Source organism: Suncus etruscus, chromosome 10 (genome assembly GCF_024139225.1).
Source record: "Suncus etruscus isolate mSunEtr1 chromosome 10, mSunEtr1.pri.cur, whole genome shotgun sequence".
Taxonomy (NCBI): domain Eukaryota; kingdom Metazoa; phylum Chordata; class Mammalia; order Eulipotyphla; family Soricidae; genus Suncus; species Suncus etruscus.
The window spans coordinates 48,755,262-48,765,861 of record NC_064857.1 but is presented as its reverse complement, the minus strand read 5'-3'; the positions used below and the strand labels follow the sequence as shown (position 1 = coordinate 48,765,861).

At 53.3% G+C, this 10,600-nt stretch overlaps 1 protein-coding gene across 1 annotated transcript; it reads right to left on the bottom strand.

Moving 5' to 3' along the window:
- Positions 1-663: 663 nt before the first annotated feature.
- On the bottom strand, positions 664-9,905 carry DPH7 (diphthamide biosynthesis 7). Its single transcript, XM_049781983.1, has 9 exons — positions 9,703-9,905; positions 9,202-9,347; positions 8,600-8,690; positions 7,818-7,909; positions 7,458-7,630; positions 4,525-4,594; positions 4,367-4,432; positions 3,913-4,085; positions 664-1,098 (listed from the first exon to the last, which is right to left on the bottom strand). Exons 1-9 carry the CDS (start codon positions 9,868-9,870, stop codon positions 701-703), a joined length of 1,377 nt encoding a protein of 458 aa, XP_049637940.1. The 5' UTR covers positions 9,871-9,905; the 3' UTR covers positions 664-700.
- Between the last annotated feature and the right edge of the window lie 695 nt (positions 9,906-10,600).

Genomic DNA, 10,600 nt, shown 5'->3' with positions numbered 1-10,600 from the left:
TGATCGGCTCTTGTCTAGGGGTACCTTCCTACTGCTCCCTTGTCCTTCCCTGATAGGCTACCTGGTATGGCCAGGTAGATTGGGTCAGGATCTATGGAAATAGGCTTGTGAAGCCCCAGCATGTGGTCCTTACAAAATGGTGTCTTTCCCTGCTCAGACCTAAGGAGAAGCCTGCGATGTGGCTTTTAAAACATGGCGTCCCTCCTTGTTCAGAATTCAGGTCGCAACAAAGTAAGGTGCTTGCTGTGCTGCATCTAGCTGACCCGGATTACATCTAGGGCATCACAGAGCAGGAGTAAGCTCTGGGCAGAGCCGGGAATGGCTTCCAAGCAAGTAGATGGTGAGACAGCAACAGATATGAGCCGGAGCCCCCCTCATAGATCCTCCATCTGCCCCTCCTCCCCATAGCCCAAACATACTTGCCATAGTTCCCCTCTGTGGGGCTCCTGAAGACGAGCTTTATTATAAAAAGTTGGTATTCTTTATTTTGGGGGGGGGGGTCACACCCGGCAGCGTTCAGGGGTTATTCCTGCTCTATGTTCAGAAATTGCTCCTGACAGGCTCAGGGGACCATATGGGATGCCAGGATTTGAACCACTGCCCTGCATGCAAGGCAAATGCCTTACCTCCATGCTATCTCTCTGACCCCAAAAGTTCGCATTCTTAATTTTATTTATGATCCCACTCCCCCGCATCCTTTCTAGCTGCAGCTTTCAGAACTACTGTCATACTTCCAGAACTGAAGAGCATGATCATAAAAAGAGCAAGTGGCCAGGAGATTGATATCAAAACTTGCTATATCCAGGGAGCTGTTGCTCTCACACACAACCTTTACCTCCTCCACACTACTTTGGTCCTTTGCCTGTATTGGCCAGAATGGGCTCTGTATTGACAAAAGTGCTGTGTCCTGTGCTTGGTTAATGTTCTCTGAACATCTTGTTAACGCCTTGCTGAATGGGTTGATTGTGCTCCTTAGAGAAGGGTCCAAGTTGGGCTGGAACCTGTTGATGACGTAGAGCCAGGACCAGTCGGCCCCATATACCAGTGAGTCCGACTGCATGTGAGCCATAGAGGTCAGTAGTACATCATTCTTCTCTTCTGGAATAGGACACAACACAGAAACATTTAACCAGAATTCCACATCCTCTCTGTGTGTGGCCCAGCCCAGCTGTGAATTTGTGAGCAGATATATGGGAGGCTTGAGAGCCATAACATGGATGTACTCAGCTGGCAGCCAGTGTTGACTAAGCTGCCACTGTACTGTGCAGAGAGCATGCTATTGTCTTTGGAGTGGTCAGCCCAGAACCACAGGTAGGAAGAAGCCCTTCCAAAGGCCAGGCTCAGTTTAGAGACAAGTCAGTGGGGAAGGCACTATAACAAAACTTGAGTATGAGTGAGTGGGACAGGGCACCTGCTTCCTTGGCACTGCTAAGCAGTCAGAAGTAGTCTGAGCATTGGCCCAGGGTGGTAAAACCTCACCACAACCCCCACCCCCCATAAAAATTTTTTTCAACAAAGTGCTAGAATGACAGCCATTTGCCTTACTGATCCTAAAACCAGGAATATCCTTTCCCTTCCTGAGCACTGCTGAATGAGGTCCCTCACCAAGGGAACAAAGTAAAGGACCAAGGCAGCTGCTGGGAGGAATACATGAGCACTGTCAAGGATCCATGTGTCACTGCTGCAGAAACCGGCATGTTCCAGTGGATCTGCTCATTCCATTAGTGAGGGATATCTGTTATTCTGAGGGCCTGGGACCCTGCAGTGTGGAAACTGGCCTCCAACATATATAACATATGCAAACACACCTAATCTGGGGGCTGCAGAGATGCCTCAGTCCTGGCAGCTTCTGTGTTTTGGTCACACATGCACTCTCAAACTCACACTCTGAGCCTCGGAGCTGCCTCTCAACCCTGGCAGCTTCAGCTTTTTCAGAGGACTGAAGGTAGGGCTGAATCTACCAGGGAACTAAAGATAAGGTAGGCTGGGGGATAGCCCAAAGTAGAGCACTTGCAAAGCAGGTGAACATGTAGCCCCAAAGCCCTAGCACTACAGAGCCTGTACCCCAGATCTTTTTGAGGAGTGTGGGTGCTGGGGACATACCCAACAGCGCTGAAGGCTATTCCTAGCTCTGCTGCATGTGATCTCTGGTGGTGCTGGGGATTCAAGCTGGGAACTATCCAGCCTCTATTGTTGGGGATTATTTTCTTTTTTTCTTTCTTTTTTTTTTTTTTTTGGTTTTTGGGCCACACCCGGTAACGCTCAGGGGTTACTCCTGGCTATGTGCTCAGAAGTTGCTCCTGGCTCGGGGGACCATATGGGACACCGGGGGATCGAACCGCGGTCCGTCCAAGGCTAGCGCAGGCAAGACAGGCACCTTACCTTTAGCGCCACCGCCCGGCCCTGGGGATTATTTTCTTGGGAGAGGTGAAGGCCAATTATTTTAAAAAATCAAGGTGAGGGGCTGGAGCCATAGTTCAGTGGAGAGGGCATTTGCCTTGCCTGTAGTTGACTCTATCACTGGCATCCCATAAGGTTCCCCAAACCTACCAGGAGTAACCCCAAAATCACACACACACACACACATACACACACACACACACACACACACACACACACAAAATATGAGGGGCCAGAGAAATAGTACAGTGTTTAAGGTGTTTGTCTTGCATGTAGCCTACCTTTCTTTGACCTCTGGCATCCCATATGGACCCCTGAGCACCCAGGAGTGATTCCTGGGTGCCATCAGGTGTAACCCCTGAGTACTGCCAGATATGACCCAAAACCGGAGAGATAGCATGTAGGTAAGGCATTTGCCTTGCATGCAGAAGGATGGTGGTGATCCAAGCATCCCATATGGTCCCCCGAGTCTGCCAGGAATGATTTCTGAACATAGAGCCAGGAGGAACCCCTGAACGATGCCGGGTGTGACCCAAAAACCAAAAAAAAAAAGGTGAGAGGCTGTAAAGGTCATACAACAGGTTAAGGTACTTACTATGCATGGGGCCATTCTAGATTTGATCCCTAGCACCCTATATCCCTAAGAGCCCCAGAACACAAAAAATAGTTCTGCAGTTCTGGAGAGCAAAGTAGACTAAGACACATGGGAAGCCTGGGTTCAATACCCAGCACCACAGTCCCCTGAGCACTGCCAGGTGTGGCCCCAGAACAAAATAAGGATCACAGACAGAGGCCACAGTTCTATTCTGAAAGAGAATGCAGGGCTACCTGGGGGTGCTCAGGGCTTACTCCTGGCTGTGCACTCAGAAGTTACTCCTGGTGGAGCCAGAGTGATAGCACAGCGGTGGAGCATTTGCCTTGCATGCTGCTGATCAGGATGGACTCGGGTTCGATCACCAGCATCCCATATGTTCCCTGAGCCTGCCAGGAACGATTTCTGAGTGCAGAGCCAGGAGAAACCCCTGAGTGTTGCCAGCTGTGGCACAAAAACAAAATTAAAAACAATAAAAAAAAAAAAAGTCCTGGCAAACTTTGGGGACCATATGGGATGTCGGAGATGGAACCCAAGTCAGCCCTGTGCAAGGCAAATGTCCTCCCTGCTGTGCTATCATCCCAGCCTTTCATTTTCAGATACTCTGGGTGGAATCAATGCTAGGCACTGCTCAGGGTGTGGTGACAAGAGGGTTGAGGGTGCTGAGCATGGGGTCCTCAGGGTTGTCAACTTGTGCAGACTGGAAGAACATCAGGGAAGGCGGTCAGAGGTGGGCTGCGGAAGGGAAAGGTGGAGAAGCTTGTGGCCCAAGAGGGTCAGAGAATGACTGAGAACTGACTGGGGTCCAGGGGAGAGCCAAGAGAGAGAGGCTTTCAAGAGACCTGAAGCAGAAATGGTGTGGCTTGCAGCAGAGCCCCAGGAGTGCCCTGCAGGGCAAGGAGCCAGGGAGCTCTACTCACCGCTAGTGTCCTGGTACTTGATGATCTGGAAACCACCACCCATACAGGCCGCCAGCAACAAATGTGGGTGGAAAGGGTGCCACTTGAGTCTCCACACGCCACCCTCCGTGGAAACATCCTCAAGGGGCTCCTTCATGTTGCGAGTGTCCCACAACAGCACATGCTGGTCATAGCTGAAGGCAAGAGTGCCAGTTAGGGTGCTGGAGCTGTAGCACAGCTGTAGGGTGTTTATTTTGCATGTAGCCATCCTGGAACTGACCCAGTTCGATCCACGGCTCCCATAGGATCCCCTGAGCCTGCCAGGGGCGATTCCTGAGCGATGAGCCAGGAGTAACCCCCGACTGCCACTGGGTGTGGCCCAAAAACCAAAACATGAAAAAGAGTGCCCAGTTGGAGGTCATCTCCCATGGGATCCCTACCCACCACATCCCCTTCCAGTGAACCTTGGGCTTACCTGCCTGTGGCCAGGATGTGCTCACGATGGGGGCTGCTCTGGATGCTGCACACACCCGCCGAGTGCCTGCAAGGAAGAAGTGGGGGTGAGGCAGTGCAGGGTGGGAGCGCAGGGGTCTGGGATGCCTAGCGCATACTTTAGCCCCAAGGAGAATGTACCTTCTGCTGCTGAACAGATTGACCCCAGTTATCCTGGAATCCCAGGCTTTCAGCATACCGTCGTCCCCACCTGTGGGGACAGAACCAGCCCTGAGAACAGCACCCAGAGCATGAAAAGCCACTTTCCAGGAAGGGTAGTTCCTGGGCTCAGATGGGCATAGATATCAGAACATGGAGACAGGTGACAGGTACTGCAGACCTGAGGAACAAGAGCCAAGACCGTGGACTGCGCCTGCTGGGAGAAGAGGGGGAGCAGGGGAGAGTGTGGGTTTGATTTTTGGCGTCACAGAAGACCAGGACAGGTTGGCAGGGTGGCAGCTTTGTGGCCGGGGCTGATGCGGTGGAAGGAAATATTGTCTGTTTGGCCCAAATGATCAATGCTCTACCTGTTGATAATTCTGAACACAAACTGTGCGAGGCAGAAAATATTAAAGACTTAAGGTTCTTGAACCTTCACCACTGTCATTATTCCCCAGAGTTTGGGATCGAATGCAATGAATGCACGCAATGAATATTCTTGTCTGCTGACCCATTCCCAGTCTTACGAGTAAAGAGAGGAAAGTAAACCCCCTTGTAACCTCACTGGAACAGGACCAAGGACTGAAGGGACAATACAAGAGAGCTGGACCTTAAATCATAAACAGGATCTGGGACTGAAGTGAGAGCATAGGGAGGATTCTTGCCTTGCATGAGGCTGACCCAGATTCTATCCCAGCACCCCATAAGGTCTTGTGAGCATTGCTGGGTATGGCCACCCTCAAAAATTTAGGATGCAACAGCGGTGTTTGCCTTGCAAGCAGCCGATCCAGGACCTAAGGTGGTTGGTTCGAATCCCGGTGTCCCATATGGTCCCATATGCAAGGAGCTATTTCTGAGCAGACAGCCAGGAGTAACCCCTGAGCACTGCTGGGTGTGGCCCAAAAACAAAAAAACAAAAAAATATTTAGGGTGCAGGTTGGTGTGATAGCACAGCGGTAGGGCTTGCATGAGGCCAACCAAGGACAAACCTGGGTTTAATCCCCAGCATCTCATAGGTCCCCCGAGCCTGCCAGGAGCGATTTCTGAGTACAGAACCAGGAGTAACCCCAGTGCTGCAGTGTGTGGCCCAAAAGACAAAATAAAATAAAATAATAAAATAGGGGCCGGGAAGGTGGCGCTAGAGATAAGGTGTCTGCCTTGTAAGCGCTACCAAGGAACGGACCGCGGTTCGATCCCCCGGCGTCCCATATGGTCCCCCCAAGCCAGGGGCGATTTCTGAGCACATAGCCAGGAGTAACCCCTGAGCATCAAACGGGTGTGGCCCAAAAACCAAAAAAAAAAAAAAAAAAAAAAAAAATAAAAATAAAATAAAATAAAATAAAATAAAATAAAATAAAATAAAATAGGGCCAGAAAGATACCACAGCGGTAGGGCGTTTGCCTTGTACACAGCCGGTCCAGGGCAGCCGTCTATGTTTCGAATATAGTCCCCAGCCTGCCAGGGGTGGTTTCTTTTTTTGTTTGTTTGTTTGTTTGTTTTTTGGGCCACTGTGACCCTCAGGGGTTACTCCTGGCTATGCGCTCAGTAATCGCTCCTGGCTTGGGGGACCATATAGGATGCCGGGTTCAGTCTTGGGTCAGCCGTGTGCAAGGCAAATGCGTCACCGCTGAGCTATCGCTCCAGCAGGGGCGATTTCTGAGTGCAGAGCCAGGAGTAACCGGAGCACTGCTGGGAATGAACCAAAACCCAAATAATAAGTAAATAAAGGGGCCGGAGAGATAGCATGGAGGTAAGGTGTTTGCCTTTCACGCAGGAGGTCATTGGTTCGAATCCCGGTGTCCCATATGGTCCCCGTGCCTGCCAGGAGAAATTTCTGAGCCTGGAGACAGGAATAACCCCTGAGCACTGCCGGGTGTGACCCAAAAACCACACACACACAAAAGTAAATAAATAAAAAATGAAGGATACAGGGGCTGGAGTGATGGCACAGTGAGTAGGGAATTTGCCTTGCACACACAGCTGACCCAGGTTTGGTCCCTGGCATCTCAAATGGTCCCCCAAGCACTTCCAGGAGTAAACCCTCCGTGTACCAGATGTGACCCCTCCCACCGTCAACAAAGGGTGCCGAGAACTTGAGCAAAGAGGAATTACTGAAATAAATGCACACTGGTTAGGGAAGATCCTGGGATTCAGGTAGGGGCTTGGTGACAAAAGGCCAGTGGAGTGAGGGAACAGAAATGGTGGTGATGGGGCTGGTGGGATGTGAGAGGGCAGGAGTGGCGGCTGTGGTTTTGGTAGTCAGGACTTGGAATCTAGAAAGATTCTCCTGCAAGGCAGGAGACAGGCCACCACAGGTCACGAGCTGGCCACTTCCCTTTGCTCAGCAAACATTGCATGAAGGCCCAAGCAGAGAAAGCCATGCCAGGCAGGAGGGAGGAGTGAAGGGTGCTCAGGGCTGCCCCATGGTGCCCCAAACCAGACATATCTTTGAGTGTACAGGGTAGCCTAGTGCCTGGGAGGCACACAGACCTGACACAGGACCAAGTGCCTCGTTAAGTCAGAAGTCATTGTTCCCAGGAGCAAGGCCAGGCCAGGAGCCCTGTGGCCGGGCAAAGGAGCCAGAGAAATAGCTCTGAAGGAGAGGCTAGACAACTCCAAACATACGTGAGCTTTGCTGCCAAAGCCTCAGATTTAAGCTCTGTAGCCATGGAGTCCCCCATAATGACTGGGTGTGCCCCAAAACAAAGTCGTAGAAAAAGGCACCATGGCCCTTACCAAGGTCCCCTTGTCACCATCCGGCAAAGGGCAGAAACTGGCCAGCACCTTGAGATAACCCCTGCCCCTTGCGCCTTCAGGACTACGAATATTGCCCAGGCTCTACTCTGGCCCCCACTGCAGGGCACCCCTCCGTATGTGTCCCGGGTCCCATTGTGTGGAGCCAGCAGAGCACCTACCTGAGTACATGATGTCTGTCTGCCAGTAGTTGAAAGCGGCGACCCAGGCTTCAAACTTGTGGGCCTTCCAAGTGGCCTTCTTCATCAGGGAGCCGCTTGACGATTCCACCTGCAGCAGATGCAGGTACCCTTTGGAGTCGCTGATGATGATGTTCAAAGGCTGGCTGGATTTTCTACAGAGAGAGCCCCGTGGGCACATGCAGCTGAGCAGCAGCCCTCATCCACACTGGCACTCCTACCCAGCTGTGTGACTTTCCTCTTGTTCCCTCACATGCCCCAAGAGGTGCCTCATGCCCAAAGATGACCAGTGCACACCAAGGGTCCCCCTACCTCTATCCTCAGTACAAGCCTTAGCCTTACCTCTCCCAGTTCCTCGTGGACCAATCCAAGGACAGGACCAGTGTCTGCTCCTCCAGGGCAAAGTGAGACAAAGGCTCCAGAGAATACTGGTTCTGTGGAGAGAAGAGGCTGCAGGGGATAGGGGGAACTGCCACCACCTTCCACCTGCCAGCAAGGGCAAGGTCCCTCACCCTCCATGGACCCCAACACTATGATTGTGTCTAGCAGGAAAAGCCAGGGTGACCCCTGCCCTGTGACTACCGCTCCAACCTCTGAGATCTATCTCCTTTGGGTGCTTTCTCACACCCTCAATTGCTTCCAAAGTGGTGGTGCCTCCCAAACCTGTCTGTGTGCGTCCCTTGGGGGCCATGAATCTCCTTGCTCTCATTCTTCAAGCACGTGAAAACTGAACACTCCCTTGTGCCCAGTGGGATATGTCAACTTTTCTTAGGCCCGCCTTCAAGCCAGGCTCCCATGCCTGCTCTCAGAAGAGGGGACCTAACTCACATGAAGACTCAGGGGCTCAGCCCACAGCCCGAGATCACTATAGACAGACCAACAGCTGGGATGTTTGATACTCAGATCCTTTACCATAGAGGGCCAGACATCGAACGTGAGGTCCTGCACAGCGCCCACCCCAGCTCAAGATCCAGCACCCATCAGGATTGGTTGTGAACAGTGCCAGGGGTGGCCCAAAAAGCCAAAACACAAAGCAAAGCTCCTGTCAGGCAGGGCTGAACTGCCCTGGGATGTCCATGCCGCACAGACCGGCCACTCCTTCCTGCCTGGCTCTAGTCACTGACCTCATCATGTTCCAGCAGGTAGAAGAGCTGCACCAACCCACTGGCATCTGCCACTCCCAAGACGACATGGTCGGCAACTAGACTGTGGCACCTGCGAAACAAAGCTGAGGTCAGTCAGGGTCAGGAGAGCAGAGCAGAGATCCTGGAGCCCTGCAGCCAACATCAGCCCTGAAGTTGGGCTTGAGCGGTGGGTGCCAACGGCGAGAGTGTCCAGGGTTCTTTTGCAAGGGGTGGGAGACTAGAATCAATACAGGGTGGCTGCTCCTGGCTCTGGAACCTAAAGTTGTGCCAGGGACCGAACCAGGGTGAGCCATATGCAAGCATGGGAGATTCCTCACCCCAGGACTGCCTCTCTAGCTCATAAGCAGGGTTTTACATGTGGGAGGCCCAAGCTCCATCCTTAAGCATTAGGCCCAGTCCATTGGGGCCCAGTCCACTGGGGCCCACTCCATCAGGCTTAGAGCCCAAACCAAACGAAGCTGATTGCCATCTGGTGACATAAAAAACATGCTACGTGGGGTCTGGAGGTTCAAGGAGCAGGAAGGAACAGGAGATGGAGTCAGCAGAGCCCTTTTCTCCACCCCTCTGGTCTTCCCCGGTACCATTTTATGTCCAGAATGGCCGCTGTGTCCCTGCGATGTACTTCCTGCAGGCACATCTCTTCCAGCGGGCTGCCTGGTGTCATGTTCTGAACTTGATACAGGTAGAGACGACCTAGGCGCTTCTGGTGTCTCAGGTTCTGCTCATCCTGCACAGGGTGGGAGTGTTGGGGAAGATGCAGGCTCCATGGGAAACTAAGAGCCAAGAACTGGGGCCCTTAATCCTGTGGTGGCTCTGCAACTGAGGATCCCCGTGAGGTACACTCCAGGACCAAGGCCTTCTTGCCCAGCTTGTCCAGGGGCCCGTTCGTCGCCCAACTTAGCCTGTCCAGAGGCTCCTCGGTCTCCCGACTTTGCCTGTCCAGGGACCCCTTCTATTTCCAGCTTGTCCAGAGGCTCCTTGGTCCCCCAGCTAAGCCTGTCCGGGGCCCCTTCTCCTCCTTCCAGCTTGTCCAGGGGCCCCCTCCCTGCCCTAACCCAGCCAGATCAGGCATGCAACTGCACCTGGGCGTCCTCGGTCTCCCGCAGCTGGTAGGTGCCGCAGGCCAGCAGGCGCCGGTGGCCCTCAAGCGGGCACCACTCCACCGAGTCGGCGGTGAACTCGGTGTCCAGCACCTGCAACCGCTGAGCGCGCCCGTGCGGGGCGCGATGAGCGTGGTTGACAGCCAGCATGGAGCCGGGGTGGATGATGCCGCCGGGCGGAAGCGACCCCGGCGTGGCTTCGAGGGCCCGCCCACCTTTTCCTGTACGTCACTTCCGGTCGGCGACAGATACCTGCGTGTACCCCTGCGCTTCCCGCTGCCCGGGCGACCGGCCCGTCTCCTGGCCTTGTCCGAAATCCAAGGTTGTTAGACCTAGCTGCCCAGGGCAAGGTGCCTGCTCTGCACACAGGGCGGGCCAGATTAGCCCCAGGCACCCCGTATCCCTCCCCATCCCCTCCTGGACACCCAAAAGGATGTGTAGAGAAAATAGGGACGAGAGAGTAGTACAGGGCTGGAGAGATAGCTTGTAGGCAAGGCGTTTGCCTTTCATGCAAGACGTTGGTTCGAATCCCGGCATCCCATATGGTCCCCCGTGCCTGCCAGGAGCTATATCTGAGTGGAACAGGAGTAACCCCTGAGTGCTGCCGGGTGTGACCCCAAAAAACTCAGAGCAGTAGTACAGGACTCACACGCAGCCAATGCAATTGGTTCCCCACCAACCCAGATTGTCCAAGCTCCATCCAAGACTGATTCTGGAGCACTGGTGCGTTGATCCCAAAAGGTTGCAGACCCGTAAGGTAGTTCATTCTAGGCCTGATAGCAGAGGTAGGGTGCTTGACTTGCACAATGCTTACCCACAATCCCTGGCATCCCATATAGTCGTCTGAGCATGCCAGGAGCGATTTCTGAGTGTTGCCAGG